The sequence below is a fragment of the Antrostomus carolinensis genome, unplaced genomic scaffold (assembly GCF_000700745.2).
Source record: "Antrostomus carolinensis isolate BGI_N321 unplaced genomic scaffold, ASM70074v2 scaffold12511, whole genome shotgun sequence".
Taxonomy (NCBI): domain Eukaryota; kingdom Metazoa; phylum Chordata; class Aves; order Caprimulgiformes; family Caprimulgidae; genus Antrostomus; species Antrostomus carolinensis.
This window is the reverse complement of record NW_010293532.1, coordinates 6,713-27,220: the sequence shown is the minus strand read 5'-3', so window position 1 is coordinate 27,220 and position 20,508 is coordinate 6,713. Positions and strand designations below refer to the sequence as shown.

Sequence of the window (20,508 nt, the reverse complement as noted above, 5' to 3'; positions counted from 1 at the left end):
ATATGGGACCTCTCCAGTGAGCCAGGAGACAGACTCTGTATAAGGAGATGCTTAAAATGTACACAAGCAGAGAAATAGAGAGAATTACATGTCACCAGTTACTCTGATGAATTTTGCAATGGAAGTCTGGAAGTCTAGCCCAACATTGAGAGTTATCCACAAAGTAGAAAGAATAGTACCATTTTTTTGTATCTTAAGTCTCTTCCAGCACGGATCACAGACCAGTTCTGTACTAATACTGTTCCTGAAGTTAATCACCAGAACCTGCTATTTCCCCTAGCTCAAAAGACAAGAGTGAAAAGAAGCAAGGAAAGAATTAAAACAATTGTGTCGAACAGTGCAACCCAACTTCAAGCAGAATCCAGAATATCACAAAAAAAATGTTTTAGTTTTGTTACTGGCAGTGAACCAGTGCTTTGCTTACTCTCCTTTACCTGCAAAAACACCCTTATTACTACAATTTGGAAAGGTAGCTGAGTGAAATGAACATATCCCCAGTTGTTGCCTCACCTTAGATATACAAACTGAAGAGAGAAGCCAAAAGATAGTGTATGTTATTTTTATACAGCTCTTCATCTTGGTAGGAGACTGATCAGCACTGCCCAAGTACTGAAAGCTCCCAGACAACCTGGCACTCCCAGTCACATAAACTGGACTCTTTTCTGCTCAGTACAGTAATGGAAATAAGACAATGGAGGCATGTAAGCTCTGTGACAGCCTCTGTGGCTCTTCAGCACATGCAGTGCTTCCAGGTATGGACAGCTCTGATGCATCATAGGTCAGACACAACCGCCCGCTCCACATCTCCTTCTGGGCATGCTATCATTGTCAGTCCCACACTCCAACCACACTCAAAGCTCTTTAAGTGTAGAAGGACACAGTCTAACAGGCGGGCAGATGATGCCCGTGCAAAAGATGGGATAAACTGGCATTTAAAAATATGAGGCATGAAACAATGCCTTCAAGAAGCTGCAGAAGCCTGCTGTGAATCCAAATGGGGTGAAAATTTAATCTCTTACAAAAAAAACATTTCCTACAGGACACACAGTGATGACTGCCTATTTACACATTTTTTCTGATTTTCAGTGGAACTTTTTTTCCCTCTTAGTGCATGGTTACATGAAAAATAACATTGAGTGCCAGTTTGACTGCTCTAGTTACTGAGTAACTTTTTTGTTGTTTGTTTTCCCAAACTGTATCCTGAAGAAGGGTGGGGAGACATTTAATGACAGGTTATTTAAGGTGACCGTGTTGTGTTCTCACAAGATAACATAAAAATGAAGCACAGCCTTTTATGCATTTCTGCCTCATGTAACTCAAGAAGTTCCTTCTTATGAATGCAAAGTATTCGTTAATATTTTAGGTAACATTTGAAAAGAAGATTTTTTTAAATCTTGTTTTATAAACATTTTCAGTGTCAATCTGGATTATTTCATTCCTTCCCACTTCTCTACTAAGACTGTTTATTAAACCACCAATTATAACATGATAAGCTAAGCTGGGACTAATTTTGCTGTCACTTAATTCAGTGGGCAAATGACTCAAGGAGTTCACAGGTAGCTGGTTTGATCCTTTTATTCAGAATTTCCAAGATACACATTTTAAGTGTATTGTACTGATCAATACCGACTGTAAAAAATTTCTCTTTGCCTTTGACTTATTTTCCTTATGCTCAAATAACTCAGGTTGTTTACGTTCATCTATGAATTCTCAATATATAATTATGCTGCAGGCTTTTCACAGAAAGTAATATTTTATCATTATTCTACATATTACATAACAATATGGTGTTTTAATATCAATTCAATAATACTGATTATGATAAATGGAGAGAGTGTTTCTGTGACTTTGGACTATGGATAGGTCTAGACTATGAAGTTCAGGTGTGAGTGTAAACTTTGGAGAAGTTTGAGGTTCACTTCAGGGACAACTGAAGGTCACCCTTTTCTAATGAAACATTCAAAAGAGTTTTTTGTAGCTCACAGTGATATTTCACCATTATTTTTGTGAGAAAAGTTGTACCTGAAGATACTAAAAACCACCATGTAAAGAGTTTCTTGGAAGGTAACTTAACATGTTACCACACAAAATAAAACTTTGTGTATTCTCCTTCAGGGTACAGTGTACTTCCTAGTTCCTCCAATAATGTCTTGTTGAAATGTTCAATGGAACTTTTGAAAAATCTAACAAGTATTCAGCTTTAAAAATCTAACACTAGACATTTCTCATCGTTGCTCTCATTTAGCGTCCACCTACTTCGGCTCTCTAAATGCAATTCAGAAAGCTTCAGACACAAGCAAAACCTGTGCTGTACTGTTGTTCAGTCACAGGAAGCTCTTTCTAGTCTTTGGCCAAAACTCTGCAGCTCTATCCTGCTGGTTCCACGTTGCTATTCAGGATATTTTACAATGACTGTCTTCTTTCAATGCTACCCCAAAGAGCAGAGACTATGTCATATCAGAAGGAGGTGAGAGAAAAGGTTACTGTCCTGGCAAGCTAATATGTAGCAACTAGATTGCTCTAATCTCATTTGTTCCAGGAACCCTCCTCTAAACAGAATATAGAAACACAAAATATACAGCAAATATCTCTGAAAAGAGAACTTGTCAAGACCAAGTAAAGGTTACCAAAATATACAACCATGTGGTACTATGTCATAAGCACAGCTGAAAGGACATGCGGGTAACACAAGCCTACTGAAAGATTACTTACCATTCTCTTCACAGACCCTCAACTACACATCTTGAGAACAAAAGCTCATCTCACTTGGCACACAGCAAAGGACATTCTAGTCCTCAGAAAAAGAGAGTGTTTTTTTCTTTTTTCTTTTTTTTAATACAATTTCACCCACATTGCCAGACAGACTGGCAAACAGTAAAATCATTATAAGTAAAATAATACGGTAATTGGAGCTGTTGCAGGTACCTCTGTGTTACACATACCTCCATATGGCTGTAAAATAAATAAATGAATAAATGGAAGGGCTGGGATTTCCTCCTTCCACAGGGACATGAGCACTTGCCACTCTCTCCAGCTGCTACTTCCCAAGATACAAACAGAAGCTCAAGAAAACGCATCTGTCAGAAAGCAGTAGTATGACAGGATCCACTGCAAATGCACCTTCTGCTCTTGCCATTGCTTCCCCTTGAATCTATCACCTTAATGTGACATTTGTAGCATGGTCTGAAGTACCTCTTACATACAGCATAGATTCTCATAAAATTGTTGTAATTAAACTCAAATCAGAATAAATTTCATTTCTTATCTTCTTCCTACCTACACTGACTCAGGTAATATTTTACTCCAAGAAGCATCCCAGGGGGCTTTGCAGCAGAAGGGAGAGAAACAGGATTTGTCATAAGAAAAAAAGAGAAGTAGAAGAATTTGATCCAAAATTCTGTACTCTGTCTACATCTGCCTCTGCCCTTACTTACCTGATGAATTAACGAAACACAAAGTGTGATGGCATTTAGTTTTGTAATTTTGTTTGCTCTCAGTGCAGAAGCCTGCAGTATCACCTCATAGAACCCACAACAATTATGGAAGGTGTAAAAAAACAACCCTGCTTACCTTTCATCCCAAACTTCGAGTGTCTTCCAAACTTCAGAATAACAAGCATTATTACTAAGCCAGTGCACACCAATGCTGCAATTCCCACCACGACATACACCTAAAAAAAAGAGGACACAAACAGATATGAGAGTTTTGTTCTCATGAACTCCCTTCAAAGATATTCAACTACATTCAGTTGTTAGGTAAAGAGAGCAATTTCAACTGCGAAACATTTCTACTCAGATCAAAGAGTACAGAAAATATGTACTTATTGCGGTTTATTCTGTCCTAGAGAGAAAAGAGATTCAAGCACCTCTGAGAATAACTCTTTCAACTTCCTACCCTTTCACGGCAGGTGGGAGGGAGAGCACATCACCCCTTTCCCTTCCAGCAGAGTGGCATGTTATAAGAAAACATGTAAGAAAAGCACATAGGGAAAAGATTTTTACTGCAAGGGTGGTTGAACACTGGTACAGATTGCCTGGAGTGGCTGTGGAGTCTCCGTCCCTGGAGATATCAAAACCAGAGTGGACATAACCCCGAGCAACTAAGCAGGGGAGATTGGACTAGAGGATTTCCAGAGGTCCTTTCCAACCTCAGCTGTTCAATGATTCTGTTGTCAGATGAGATAAGACTGCCTGGGATCCTCCTAATTTTTTAGCACAGTGTCCCATCTCACAGTCCGCTCTCTGGTTCATGAACGCACACACTTTCCACTGCCTGCTGCTTTATGGAATCTCTGATGCAGGGAGCCTGCAATATTAACCAGGCTGGCCACCACTACTGGTTTCCAACAGTTCATTTCAGGAGGGCATGAGAGGCAAGGCAGCAAAAGAGGAGGCCCACCAACTCGGCTACTTATACTAAAATCTGCTGCAAATTATTTGATCAAAAAAGCTACATTATGTTTTAAAAACATACTATTAGAATTTGAAAGTTCATTGCAGCACATCCTCTCTGTAAGGAGAAGCTGACTTCAGGACTGGAATTCAAACAACAATCTTCAAATTATCTTGGATATCTTTGTCTTGTAAATAGAGAGTTGTTCTCCTTGGCTAAAATTAGAAGCAAAGTCTTAGGCTAAAAAAACTACAGCTAGTTTGGAAAAGCACGAAACAAAACTAGCAATTTCACTTGGACTTAAAAATGATTCACCCTTTCAAAAAAATGTGGGAGGGCAAGAGTGGGGAGCATTGATTTTCCTTTTTTTTTCCCTTTTTTTGTTTTTTTCTGAGTTTTGATCACAACACAGTAATAAATCTGGTGTTCTGGTAGCTCAGGGTCCTACTACAGTCTCCACAGTTTTTTAAGTTGTATAGCCAGAAAGTTCACCAAGATTACAGACCAGGAAACAATGTATATACTTACAGTGATGCTATCTTCATTCTCCTTGTTGGAAACATCCGTAGAAGTGATTTGATTACTGTTATTTGTGGTGTCTCCAAGATCATTAGGTGTGGTTTCATACTCTTAGGAAAGGAAAAAAGGTTGCTTTTATAATTTTGTAACCTTAGAGGGGAAAGGGTTGTCTTTAGTATAATTCCTGCTCTGTAAGACAGTAAGGCCACTAACAGCTCCAGAGACCAAGCTCTTTGGAAACAATACATAATTGCCAATGTAGCTGGAAAACTCTTGGGGGTGGATCACTGTGGCAGATAAACAAGCAAACGTGTTGTGACTGATAAACTTGAAAAGAGAATCAATCTACACCATAATGTGTATCTCTACGGGAAAAACTAGAGTTAAATAAGAACTCCATCCATAAAACTATTTTTATGCACTTCTGACTTCCCATTAAAATGAAAGAATGCCCTCTACACTGAACTTCTCCAGCCTTGTATTCAGCCAAATATAGGATAGTCTTAGAAATTAGCTTGGGGATTTTTGTTTAGCTGAGAAGAATTTGGCACAGGGGGTTTTAGCTAGTTTATTACTATCAAATGTGAAATAGCTGGGTTTTTTTAATTTAAAAAATAATAAAAAATATTGTTGTGTGCACCGAGTTTATGTCATACAGATAAACCTGCTTAAAAAATTAAATGCTTGAGATGGTATGACGAAATTTATTTATCAAAATAATTTCACCGACAGGTCTGCAGAAGTGAATCCAGAACTACTAAAAAGCATGAGCGTGGCTTAATTATTTATAATTATTTAAAACTGAAACACAGATATTTACAGTCCATGATTCCCTGTCAAAACTATCAAAATGAGATTAAAATAATTAAATAATATACATGAGAACTTAAAGAAATGTGCACCAGAATAAAAAGTGCATATGTTTTATCATTACATCTGTAAATACACATAATGTTTCAGTTTTAAGACTGTAATGTGTGCAGACAAAAGAAACAAACAAGGGCAGGCACTGCATCTATTACAAAATGCACCTCCAGCACTGTAATTTAAATTTGCAATTAAGTGTGCATTTCTTTACACATTTCCTTTAAAATCAGTGCTGTAAGCCTACAGATTAAATTTTAACTGTGAATCTGAAAAAGCAGAGCACAAAGGCATAGCTCTCATTAACTGCAGAGGCAGGAACCCTTCCAACTGCATTGCTGGTGCTAAGCAAGGGCATGGAGGGCTTGCACCTTGGGCGACTTTATCTTCCAAAGCCATTTTGGAGAGCTCAGCTGGCAAAGCTAGCAACAAGCAGCACGGGGCTTTTGATCTTCATGCATGCAAGAACACATTTGCTTTCTGCAAAGCACTAGGCAGGCGGCAGATTTTTCAGTTTACGAAGCTACCTGGCTACCTCTGGCACCAGTGCCACAGTAAGTGTAGTCAGGTTGTCTAATCAGCTCACATAAGTCTATTTTGGCTCTTCACCATGCATGTCGAAGAATAGGACTCATTCAAGCCAAAATATATATTAAGTATACAGAGCTTTCATGAGAAACAGAATTTAATTTCCTGGTCTTTTACCATTTGAATTCTCTGACTCCTGCATCTCCATGCCTACAGCTTCCTATGCAGCAAGGTCAAAACAGTACTGAGATGCAAACGAACAGCACTCCTTCCCCTGGGCAGCACAAACCCTGCCCGAACGGCTCACCAGCGCAAGCAGTCAGGACACTCGGACATCCAAGTCCTGTGCAGACCAGCACCCAATTTGTAACAAGTACCTCAGCCTACAAGGTTGGGCTTCCTTTACAATTAGCTGGGAAAATCTTCACAAAGATAGTTTTGACCAACACTGTATTTATGGGAGCTTATAAGACCAATATATAAAAAAACGCCCTATTTAGAGCCTTTTGTCACTCTGGCTCTGTCATACAAATATTCAAGAGGGACATTTTTTGCTCTTAATTTTACCTGTAAATAGCACTGGGCAAAAGCTTATGCCATTTGCAGTTCTGTTTATGCTTATGTCTGTCCTAAGCTACTGGAAAACACACCCAGAAGGATTAATGAGAACTAGGCAGAGTGTTTCAGGTCTGGTCTGTAAATCCGCTGAATGCACTTTTATATTAAAATGGGCAAGAGCTAAAGAATGCCACATGAGTACACTGCTGTGCATTGCCATTGCCCACCGTGTAACTGTGAAGTGCTTGCATTTGAACTGGTGCCAGATCTTCAAAGCCTCTTGAAATGGGTGAGCCAGGCAAAGAAAACACACACAACAGCTATCCAGCCAAAACCAGGGAATTCTGAGTTAGACAAATTCCTGTTCATTTAACTATGAAATCCTGACGTAGACATCGAGACAGGGTCATGCCTTTTGGGTGATATGGGGCATGCTGTCTCTCTCTTGTCCACAACCATGTTAGAAGAAGCAGTGTGGCACAGAGACATGAACTCAGAGCCAAAGAAGGTGGCTTTGCATTTGATTTCCTGCTCAGCCCCAGGTGAGTCTTTTCCCCTCAGTTACTTCCCAGACAGGGCCAGGACCGCCTCTCCTCTCTGCCTTTTCCACAAGGTGAGCCAGAGACACTAGTCACTGCTCCGCGCTGGTGGCCCGCAGAGTGGCCCCGCACATCCGGGACTCCCCCCAGCAAATGTGATGTCAGACCTCATCAGTTCTGTTTCCTGTTGTATGCTCAAAAGACTTAATAGAAAGCTTTTGGATATACCTCACGTGGAGTGCAGGACACACAAGGTCAATTCCCAAGGGACCGACTAAACCCAGCTACAAAGGCCTTTGCTCCACATAGAGAGGTACTCAAGGCCAGGGTCACCTATCCTCCATCTCTTCACAGCCCGGCCCTGCCTGGCCATGAGCCCTGCCCAGCTGGGCCCACACGCGGGCCTGTGGCCCAGCCTCTTCCTTCCAAGATAATCTTAAGTTTTGAGTATAGAGATAAGAGTGGTCTGGAAAAAAGTAATGAAAACTGGGAGCTCATCCCAGGGGTCCCACTGTCAGCCATGTAGGCAGTGGTTCTCTCAAGTGTAGCAGCTCCTAGACTTTCCAGCCAGCCTCATTTATTCACCTCACTAACTGGACTTGCGAATTTGGAATAATTAGGGAAACGCTCTGGACTACAGAGTGCTTCTCAAAGCAAGCATTGAGTCACTGAGACAAAGATCAAAGACAGCAGTTTCAAACAGCAGAAAGAAAAGCCAGGAATAAAAAGGAAGGCTGCTTTCATCAGGACTAGGTCACACAGTCACAGGCTGTGATCTGCTGGCACAACTCAAAGCGCCCATCTCAGTAGAAACCTACCCAAGTCAAGTGAAGCACAGCACTCAGGTGGTTAAAGTCATACACAGGCATCAGGACCTTAATAAACACCTCAAAATCACAACCTTCATGTATACAGCTTACATAATACAACACATGCATGAAATTGCACAAACCATCACCACCTTCCCTCCCTTCAACTGCCCAAAACCCAAGAATTTGGAAACAGAGGGAGGGGATACTATCCTGTAGTATTTCTGAGCACTTAAAGCCAAATTGATGCTTCAATCGCACATTTGCTAAAGTTTAATGACATGGAATGGAATCAAAGCAATAACATTTAAATCACCCTAAGGAAACTTGACTCATGGGCCATCTCACCAAATAAAAAGTACTCCAAACAGGATCCAGCTTCTGTTGGAAGCTAAAGGGTATGTTGGTTAGGATGCACTCTCCTACTCAACAGAAGTGTATAGAAAGTATTTTCTAAAACTAGCCAGTTGCTTTTCATTCTGCAGCTTCTATTCTAGTGCACACTGGCTCTCACTAGGTACAGACCAAAACATTTTGCCTAACTAAAAAACTAACGTGAACACTGTGTCATCAAATCTTCTGGCATGTATTCAGGTATCACTGAGTTGATGGTCTGCTTATGCAAGAGAGATTAAGGGAAGGTACAAATGAGCGGACAGAGCAAAAAAAATCGCCTACAGGAAAACTTATGTGTGCCAACTTCATTTTTAAGTGAGATTTAGGGGTACATTTTTGGAAGCAAAGCAAGTATGGAATCATCCTTGAAAACGTAAATTAAGTTATATAAGGAGAAATCACAAAGTCTCTTTCCTCCAAGAAATGCCTCCAAAAGTTTCACAAAATCTCATGCCTGTGAGCTACATCAGACAGCTGTCATCCTACAGGATCAATTGCAACCATTCATAGCAGTGGATTTATGTTTCTCCTAATGTGAATCAAAAGCAGCAGAGTAAGTAAAACATCATATTGTCCTCATTTATCTTAAATAATATAAGGCAGCAGAAGAACCAAAAATACAAAGTACCTTTTAGAATTGTGTTATAATATGTGCCATTTCAATTTAACTGAGCCTGACATTCAATCTTTTAATGGTTTCAGTTCTTTCATTTCTATCATTAAAAGAAAAGAAAAAGGAAATCAAATAGATACCATAAACGTCTGGATCCACAATTGGGCCACTACCTGTACATGGAGAAGAGAAAAAAAAAAAAAAGAAAAAAAGAAAAAAAGAAAAAGCCTTTGTAAATAGATTGCAAATGCTGGAAGCATAAAGAGTTTCTTTACATTTTTTTTTAAGAGTTGACATGTTATTTTCAATAGCAATGATCAGTACCTACACAAATGCAAAGCAACATCAATATATTGCAGTATCTGTTTCTCCGATTACATTTACAACCATTTTAGAGCTATCGCAAAGGTTAAAATTTTGCTTCATGTGCAACAGCTAATGCACAGGGCATCAGCTCTGGCAAAGGCAGGCCTATTTCCCAACTGGGTAAAATTCTGTTTTCCACTGTGAATGTGTATCTGGAATAAGTGCAGCGGTAACTATTCCTGTTGAAAAATAAAGGGTAAAATTCCCCCTGACCTGAAGTGGAAGCAGCCTTCAGTGAGCACTAACATTCACCGACTATTACCTGGTCAAAAAAATTTGCTATTAAATCACCATGAGAGCAAACCAGTTTAGCTGTGAGCTGGCAAGTTAATGACTGGAGGTAGCAATGACCTAAACAGCACCATTTCACTCGCCCTGTAAAAGGATGCTTCCAAGAAGCCAGCTGCACAGCTGATACACAGATAGAACTCTTCACAAAAAAGTTAGATGTCTAAGAAGCCAGCCTTTACACAAGCAAATGGATACCCATCTGGTCTACCTTTTTCTGATTTTTACTAGTTCCAGTTTGCAGCTTTCTCTAATTACTACACGCATGTAGGGCTAAGCCCATATATGAGTATAATGCACAGAATGCCCTCTGAATATTGGAGTATTCATGCTTTTGAAAGATACTTGTGTTGTATTTCAACATATTTGTTCATTCTGGTCTATAATGTATTTATAACATAGCTTATATAGTAGGCTCCTAATCACCTCTTTTATATTTTTACTCTTTTTTTTTTTGTTGGTTTGGAAATAAAATTAACAGATAGTTAAAAACTCTAAAGATGAATCAAACTTCAAAACACATAATCCTGTTTACAGTACTAAAGAGGAAATCCATAGCAGTGGCATAAAGCCACTTTATACTGGCATAAAGCCACTGCATAGTATGACCAGAACACCATTGTTTCTGTGTATGTCAACAGCATGAGAATCTGTGCTGAAAATACTAGAGTTGCAACCTGTTTGCAGAATGGCAGCAGATAATTTGGTTTATTTTTAAATGCATTTAAAGATATTCTAGTATCCAGAGCTACAGGTTAATAGACCCCATAAGAACTGTCATGTCAATCTGTGGAAAATAATAACAAGCGAAAAAAGCTTGTACTATCTGTCCTCAAGCAACTTCTGTCTGGGGTTTTCTGTCCATAAAAGTTCACAGATTCAGTTTTTCCAGTATAAAACATCCATCTGCTGAAAGAGAGTGTCTCTAATTTGAAAGGAGAGAAAAAAAAAAAAAATCCTAGGCCTTTATTCCTGACTTAAATGGCAACATTTTTGTTACTGTTTACTGGAACTGGGATAAAGTAATCAGATTAGTTTAACCCCCTAACTCCTGTCAGTGATATAAACTAGGACGTCATCAGCTCCATTCAAATACCTCTTCTGCAATTAAATATTTCACTTCAAATAAGGCTGCAAAAATCAAGATGCTGGATGAAACCCAAATTTCTATTTCGTGTTCCCTACATAAAAAAGTATCTACTCAATCATCAAAACATCAGTTGAAGCTATTTTAACATTAGACCTCACCACAGTAATTTTGCAAGTTTACACACAATTATTTTTAAGGCAAACACAGAATAGCATTGTTGTTTTGAACAGGCTGTTACGCAAATAAACAATTAAGATACTTACCCTGTTCACTCACGTTTACAAACTACATCAACTACACTTAGTTTGCTTGCTTCTTTATGAATTTGACATTTTAAAAATTAAGCAGCAGCAAAAGACTCAATCCAAAAACATACTTCTGCAAAACAGCCCCACATTGTTATGCTGCACAGGCAAGATGCTACTTCTAAGGCGTATTTAACATTTTTTTACTTTCACGAGATACTATGTGACTTGGATTCCTTTAGCTGAATTTCAGAGTAGAAAGCTGGTACATTAATAAGCTTAATCAAAAATACTTATTATTGGTAAAAATCTCTCCCACATTCATTAGCTGTTTTGGATCAACTATGAGAACGGCCTCCAGAATAAAACATGAATGCTTCTTGCTTATTGTTTGCTGCATTGTAGTCTCAAATATTCAAGTCATCCTCAGCAAGACCAGCTTCACAGGAATCCAAGAACTTTACCATATTGAAGCTAGTTAAATCTAGCTAATAGAATATGAAATTTATTCTTCCAGGCCTTCATATTTAAAACAAAGTATTAATCTACAACATTAACTGTGTTATCATTAACTCAATCACACTGTGGTATATGCTTTCCTCTCCTTTATGCCTGCATTCTCAGACTAGTAAAAAATGTTCTGCAAGTATGTTGGAAGTTGAGAGCATCTTAGCACAAATCATGTCTTCATCATGTTTGATGCAACTTTGAAAGTGGAGTATTACACTGTTGATGACAGAACATGCTTCAGATTTAGTTGTATTTAATTTAAATAGACACATGGATTACAGGTGAGGGGTTTGTTTTTAAATTTTCTGTTGTTTCTACCTTCAGAGCATTTGCCCGTAAGTGATGCAATAATCAGAGAATCAGTTTAAAGCTCAGTGAGTATACCCCACCCCATGAAACATCAGGGCTGGTACTTAACTCAGTCATGAAGGCATGGAAATTAACATAATACCAGGGCGTGGGCCTTAATCTTTATGCTTCATTGTACAGTGTGGGCCAAAAGAAGAAACTACACAGTAACGACAGCACTTAAAAAGCCTTTTAAGGGTTTGAAAAAGCCTGACAGTGCTTTAAATAGTAATAGTTTAAAACAAAAATTGTAATGCAATGCATTCTAGTTTTTTAGCATTTGCTTTTATGCCAGCTTCAGTGGAGGAGACAAAAATGTTGTGCTGTTTGCTAAAGTTAAATGCCATGATTCTTATAGGAAAAAGCCCCACTAATAAAAACAATACTGAGGAGGCTAAGTAGATAAGCAATTTCCCCTGTTGTTAATTTTTAAGACTGGTTTGGTGCCATCCACTATGCATGAACTGATTTCTAATGCAGTTACATCCTGTCTATACACAGTCCAGTTGCCCCTGCACTTTTTGTGAAGTTTATTCCACTGCAGGGCTTGGGAAATGCTTAAAGAACACAGCTCAGATTATCCTGGGAGACTTACATTCTTTTTGAGTATAAATGAGATGGAACAAATAAATAAAGCTGTCTTTCTAATTTGGAGGATACCTACAGTTCTATTTCCTGATTTAAAAGGCCACATCTGGGAAGTTTTCACATACAGAGAAGAAGCATAAAGGGAAAACAGAATAGTAAAAGGGATTTGGATCAAAGACAAAAAATGATAAATTAACCTAAATGTAGTAGAGGAACTGTTATTCTGTTAAGAAAATGAAGCCAGGTTCATATTAGATAATCAGGAGTATAAAAGAACTTCTACTGTACACAGAACATCTATGAGGTGAACTGTTTTACTGAATCATTATAATGCAGTATTAGAGGATGTCAGTAGCTGAAACCATGGCATGTTTATGTAATAAGTCTATTTAAAGAACTCCAGAGAAAAAAGAGGAGAAGAGCATTAAGGACAGCAGGAGTAAATAAAGCCTGGTTGTATCAGTTTTTCACCTTCTCCTTCTAAGGATAAGAAAGCAAAAGACCTGCCACCTCTCTCCCTAGAGCAGACTGAGCTGATAGGGAAAAACGTTAAATACAAACCACATTTTTACTGCAGCCTGCAATGTAGGAGAGAGAATTTAAATATTCTTTTTTTTTTTTCCCTGCCAGATAATATTAGCAGTGCATACTGCTGTTTATAAAAAGGAAAGTGGCTATTTATAGCCCATAGCTAAAAAGTCAAAGGTACACACATGCTCATATTTTCAGATATGACTGTTCAATTATTTGCGCAAAAACATGCCTCTATTTCCACTCCAGCTGTGCAAGGTCTAGTCAGAGTTTTTTCCACATACAGCATATGCTTACATGTATGCCTTCTTACTCTTACAGTCACTTCACATATGGTTTTGAAGACGTGGGAAAAGATCAAACCACAGTGAACATCAATCACTTACAGTAGTCCCTGCAGTTCAATGAGTTAGTCCACCTTGAGCCTACTCACACAACATTTAGGAGGGCTGAGGTGGAGCCTTTAGAGCAACTGAAGATGCATATATTTAACAACAACCATCCTGAGCACTGATATTCCTAGGCAAGTAGGTGCCCAAATTCCACCAAAACAAATGGGAATTGGACATCAAAATGCCTGTGAGGACGGGAGACCTTGTCCATTCTGCCTCTGGGTTACTGGTTTTCTCTCCAGCTCCCTCTGGTGTCCTAAACAACATATAATCACCATCTTACTGGACTGCATTATTACTTTCGCAACAAGGCACTAGATGCTACATAGGCAGCCCCTGTGACCTTGGATATACTGCCTAGTTGCATTTGTATACAGTGCAGAAAGAGTGGCTGAACTGGCACTCAGTGTTTTCCAGGATCAGAACTGAAAAACAGCAACCTTTTACTAGCCTTAGCTGGCACTGAGGATGGTAACTCAAAGGGAAGATTTACAGAGCGTTGGCATGGCCTCCCTTGAGAAGCAATGAACAAGAAGAAAATACTAAAAAAAAAAAATTATTTTACAACTAATCTTGAATACAGTCTTTCAGAGGGGGAGGGGGGAAGCATATACAAAGCTTCCTTCAAAAGTGTTAAACTGGCCAGGAGCACTGCCTCCACAGTCTCATCAATTTGCCATTGCTAAAATTAAAAAAAAAAAATATATATATAGATACTCACCATCCCCAGGCACGGACATGAAATGAGCATCAACTCGTTTTTCATCCTCTCCATATTCATTCTTTGCCAGTAAGGTATAAGCACCATTATTCAGGTGGGTAGGATTGTCCAGCTGAAGGCAGCCATGGTATTCACTTTGATTGATAACATGTATTTTAGTACAGATGTACTCAGACTCATTCAGTATAGCCCCTTCATAGAACCACTGCAATGTGGGCTTAGGATTCCCTTTCACAGTGAATGGAATACACCAGTGGTGGTCCGGGGTTGGAGATTCAATAAAAGTGATATTTGGTGCAACTATATTGGGAAAAAGAGTGAAGAACATTAGAATATTCTGAACATGTCTTTCCTCCCTTCCGTCCGTCCCCCTAAAGTTATCAGGAAAGTATTTTTCATTCCTCAGTACAAAAGTATGTTATTAGTAGGAATGATTCCTATTTGGAGGATACTCACACAGGAACCTACCTGCTCTGCCTAGGGTACTATGCTCACAACTGAAATGAAGCCGTTGTTTAGAAAGCAACAAAACAAACAAAGTTTCAGACAAAGACTGAACATCTGTTAAATCACTTAAACCCTGTAAGGTGTGGCAAGTTCAGTTACTGGATCACTAAGAAGGGGGAGACAGACATTTTAGCTTTACTCTGCTGAAAAAATAGTGCACAGGAGTGCAGAAGGAACACAACAGTATTGAAAATATTTAAAAGCTGGCCAAAAGCAAGTAGTACTGGAAATATATTCAGCTGGGAATCCAAACTTTCAGATTATTTTCTTCACAGAATCAAAGCCATAACAGATGACTTAATTCCCTGGATTCTTCTGTCAGGGAAAGACAATTTTCTACTACACATTTTCTCATTCTTTGTTCAAACCTGCTAAATGCCTCAAGTTTACAGACTTGTTCTGTTTCCCTCAGGAGATTACTCCAACACCTTGCCCATTATTTCACTACTGGGAAATTTTCCTTTATATTTGTTCTTAACTGCACCCAATTTAATCTAGTTATACTCCCTTTTATCACTCATAACAGTGCCAAGCTCAGAATCTCATTTACACTGTTCAAACATTTCTAGTTTATGTCCCTTCCCATAGCTATTACATATCCAATTTCAACCTACAAAACTACATCTACAGTGATTTTTCTAGTTTACTCTGTCATGAGCACATGCTGAACAAAGTTTGTCATCTACAAAGCGTTCCATTCCCATCTTCAATTAAACAGAAGGCTGCAACTTGTGAAAACATGCTGTCTAGTTCACATAAAATGAATTCAGGCTGGAGCTTAGATCTAAGAAGCCAGTGCCTCTACACTACATGTGCCTTCCCCCTTCCTTGGCCCAGACAAATAAGTATATTATTCAAAGCCATGACAAATAAATCTACATCTGGCAGTACAAACGTTGCAAGTGCGTTATTTTTTGAACAAAGCAGTTGCTGCTTTAGATAATAAGAACTTAAACATTTGTAGTCTTTTATAATTAATTCTATGAGCCTTTTGATGCATTCACACTTCTTAATTCCTAAGACAGCGTGTATGTACATGAACAACATTACAAACCTTCCCACAATGACAGTGTCATTAAGTATTTTGGGTTTCAGACCTTTACTTAATAGATTGTTCAAACTGGAAGATAAAACATTTTGAAATACATTTTTTGCAGAACACAGGACTGGAAAAGATAAATACAACAATGGCTGGCTGGGCTACTCCCAATATTAACTGCAGTAGATAGTTCACATGCCTTAAGGGTTTTCGTTCCAACAGCCCAAAAAATATTTATACCCAAAACAGTTGTTGCCAATGCAGTTTGGCCTCAGAAGCTGTACAGAGGCCTGTGTACGTACAGAATACCGTGAGTTCAGCAGAGGCTTGGTCCTCTCCCACAATGTTCTCTGCTATGCAGGAAATCCACAGTCCGCTGTCCATGGATGAAACGTTCTTTATGGTTAGTGAGGCAGGGTTCTTAGTTGTGTCACTCTACAAGTGATCAGAAAAACATGTACATGTCAACTGCAGCATAAAGAACATGGGAGAGGGAAGGAACCACTGGCCACAGCTGAATGTCATTTTTCATTTTCCCTCCTTTTAGCCATATCAGCTCACAATTAACCAAAGCCTTGCTTTAGTGTCTTATCTAAACAGACACAAAACACCTACAGAACCAATTGTAACCATCAGTGGTAGTGGATCCAAAGCTCCAAAAGTCCTGCTACAAACACTGCACTCAATCATTTTTCTGTCCTGTCATGTTCAGTTTCTGCCTTTTTTTTTTAAAACACTTCTTCCCCTCTACACAAATGTTTTTTCCTATATTCATATCCTTGCTGATTCCTGTCTTCCATTTCATGACTGATTTCTATGGTCTATCTCTGCTTCTGTTGAACTTTTCTCTCTACCCATATTCTGTTCAGTCCCTGCTTTAGTCTTTTCTTTTGTCCCTTTCCTTTACATTTAGGCCTGACATCTCTTCCCCTGATGCCTCCTGAGCACTACTGCACCTTGACAACAATATATTCTCTCCCTTCTCCTTAGCGAAATTTCTCTTGAAATGGTTCTTCTCATGAAACTTTCCACAAGAAAATACGTAACTTCTACCACCTAAGTTACTGCCCAAGTCCTGTTTTATGTGTTTAAACACAGGCTAATTTAGGTAAGAATTATGACACTTAGAAATTTTGAGTCTTAAGATTCTTAGAAAGCCCAGTTCCCATTTACAGCCTTAAATGCCGTATTGAATATGCAGCTATGCAACACTGAATAAAGCAAATAGGGTTGAATTACAAAATTTAAAAAAAGCTAGTAAAACTAGCTAGTTGTTAAAGACTCTTGTTTTCTTAAACGAGGTCTTTCATATGTCTCCAAATAATTACTATTTGCATACTTGAGTTTTTCATAAAATGCAATGCTATTTTCTTAAAAAGGAAAGGAACCAAAACACATTCAGAAAACCAACAATAATCAGGATCATTTTTAAAAACTACTTTTGAGGTATCTTTCTTAGTGTACATACACACTTCAGTGCTGCACAGAACACAATCAAGCACAGAAACTGAGAACATACAGTTAGCTCTGCAGGACTACAGTTTAGTTTTAACTTTCGTTAATGTCTCTCTTTGTAAAACAGGAAAGAGAGAGAAAACAGGCAAAAGCAGCATAGGAGGTGAAGAAAAGGGAGGCAGAAACTGAGATATGGAAGTGAGAGAAAGGAAACCAAAACCAACACTCACAGAAAAGGGAAGGATAGTTGTGAATGGCAAATGAGGTTTAAAAGGCACTCATTCTTCTGCTACTGAAAAGACTACTGTGCTCCACAGCTATGGTTGTAGCTAGTCCATTTTATGAGCCCCTCTGAAATCTCAAGATGAAGTTATGCCAGGACAGAATATTTCTGGAAAGCTTGAAGCAAACTGAACCTGGCATTTCAAAGATAGGAGGGTTAAAAAATGAGGTGATCTCACTTTTTGAACAATATCCCACATTTGCTTTGGCTCATAACTCAAAAAAAAAAAAAAAAAAAAAAAAAAAAAAGAGCACAACTTGGCATACGTTCCCCAAACTGTTTCAATTTCTTGCTCTTGATGACGACTGATGCCTTTGGGTAGTTTTACAGATTAGAGAAAATTTTAAAAATAAAACTAAAGCTCTGCAGAGCTCTTATGGAAGCTGAAAGACAGGCTAGTCAAATTCTATACAGGCCTGATATAATGACCTCAAGAAAGAAAGTACAAAGATTTAGAGACCCCAGAGGACCTATTTCTTCTATACTGCAGGAACTGTTTTGGAAGTACATATCTTGCACTTTGCACAGACCAGGAAGCTTTAGGCAGTCTGCACTATCATGAATGTAAGACCACCAATTCCATAAAATTGGAGATAACAGAGGATCTTGCCCACTGTCTAAATAATTCCAATTTAAGAGGTCAGCAGCTAGATGCTGATGATTTGCTTATATGCCTCTCCTAATCAACACTTCCATCAGAAAGAACTTAATCACTCTGTCTCCAGCATTCATATAGTCTGAAGCAGAGACACAGAATACAAAGATCTCAGAAAACAGAATTCCCCTTGCGCAGATGATTTTACTGAGGAAACACCTTCATACTTCACTAAAAAAAACCCCCTGCTATTATTTTTAGTAAAAATTTCACTTCAGTTTCCAAGGCTTTCTGTTGTTGCTTTGTTTGTTAAAGGAAAATTAAACAAGCCATGAAATATTTACAATCAAATTCCAACACACCAAGCTTTTGGCATGAAAATATAATAAAATTAGAGATACACAGGTTTTTCATTGTAAGGGTAGATTAAATTTATTCTCTGTATGCAAGTATCAGTGATAATAAGAAAGCCCTTGTGTTTCAGTATCCCAATTCACCACATTACTTCCAAAAATTCTCATTTACAAGTGAATACCCAAAAACCAAAGTGCAAATCAGGGTCTCGAAGAGTGAGTGTCTGCCATTTTCCAAAAGCACTGTGGCAGTCACCCTGGATTGAAAGTAACTGGAAAATAAATGCAATCCCAACATTTTTTCCCAATCCCAATGTAATCTTCTATTTCATCTTTTTAATAAAAAGTTAACTAAAGCTGGACATGAACCCTCATTCTATCCTTCAGCAGGTATGTCCTGTCTGAATTGCCTTATATTTGAATATGAAACTTACCTCATGATTGGAAACAAGATTAGTGAGCACCCAGGATACATCAGGAGGTGGCCCGCCTGTAGTATCACAGTACAATGTGATGCTCTTTCCTTCCACCACGGTGATGTTATAATTGCTTAAGTTTGCTGAAGGCAAGTCTATGATAGAAACAACAAAAAAACCTCACATATATTTGTATTTTATAGAAATGGACACCACCCAATTCTAAGCAAGCTGTATAAATGCAAGCAAAACTATTGCTAAATCAGGTATTCACTGTCGTCAGTTACTATTCAGTCAGGAATAACTACAATCTTTAAGCTGCTACTTAGCATTTTTCTGCATCTCCTCCTCTTCACAAACCAAGAAAATATTACTGCATATGGAAATACATTAAGCTAATTATATAGGGAAATGTTTCAGGTGGGCAAAAAGAAGTTATCCTTACTTCAGTTTTTAACATGAAAATTTAAAAAGCCCTTCCATTATTCTTTAAAACAGGAAATCAAATCTGTCTCTGTAACAGCTGCAAAGCAACCTCTATTTACCACAAACTGACACTGTGGTATACCCACTCCACAACACTGACAGGAAAATCCCAATAGCTCCCAGTATCACAGAAGAGATTGCAGCCCTTCCTCTCATACAGAGATACAGCTCACAGAGAGAAGGGCAAAACCTAGATCTTAAGTACACAGTGAGAGAAATAGAGCACTGATCAAACCAGAGGAAAGAAAGGACAAACGAGAGGGTTAGCAATTTACAGAGCGGCTATCCAAGGCACCTCAGTGGACTTAGCTATTGCCCTCAGGAAAGCAGAAAAGCAGAGATAGTACCACTCACCAGGAAAGCCCAGGTTTTCCAAGAATCAGGACTCCCCCCTTCCATCTCACAGAGTTATAAAGCACTATGTATCTCATTCTTCAGCACCCAAAGCAATGGGAGTTTCCCAGTGAGTAAATATATGCTGAATGCTTACAAAACCAGAAGGAATTCTAGACTGACCCTCTTCAAAAACAATGCTAGCACTATCACTAGACTTCAGGCACAGAGGACCTCACACGTCGTATACACAGCAAATAATTATGCTACATGCTAGAAATATCTTCTTAAAAGCTACTATGTCATTGTTTGGAGCTGCTACACTCTGTAAAAAGCCTTGGCCTCCTTTATGAGGCGTTTCTCATCACCTGTTCCAAGTAAGTTTTACTTGCAATTTATCAGCTCAAAGCTTACCTGCTGTGCTGGACATGTATGCATGACCTTGTAATGACTGTTCTTTTCTTGAAACAACATTTCTCTCTCTCTTTTTTTTTTAGTTAAGAGTACAGTAGTTTCATCATGGACTTGCAGGTACAGAAGTGTAGCAGAGACTTTTTTGCTTATGTAAAAAGTCTCATACAATTACCCATTACCATCAAATCAGTGTGAACACATTAATATGTCTGCTAGAACTTCAACAGAAGCTGTATGTATTGGAAATCTCCTTTTAAGTTTAATTATTTCAATAAACATTAAATGAGAGGAAGTAAAACCAAAGAGAAGACAAATAATTTTCCAGGCAAT

At 38.5% G+C, this 20,508-nt stretch overlaps 1 protein-coding gene across 1 annotated transcript; it reads right to left on the bottom strand.

Annotated features, from left to right (window-relative positions):
* Positions 1-3,518: 3,518 nt before the first annotated feature.
* Positions 3,519-20,194, bottom strand: LOC104532177 (BDNF/NT-3 growth factors receptor-like; the record flags this gene model as incomplete). The annotated part of the gene is made up of 7 exons (XM_010177310.1): positions 20,179-20,194; positions 18,964-19,100; positions 16,146-16,278; positions 14,298-14,597; positions 9,359-9,391; positions 4,921-5,021; positions 3,519-3,670 (listed from the first exon to the last, which is right to left on the bottom strand). Coding segments are annotated over exons 1-7 (872 nt in total), but the record flags the coding sequence as incomplete, so codon positions are not given.
* Between the last annotated feature and the right edge of the window lie 314 nt (positions 20,195-20,508).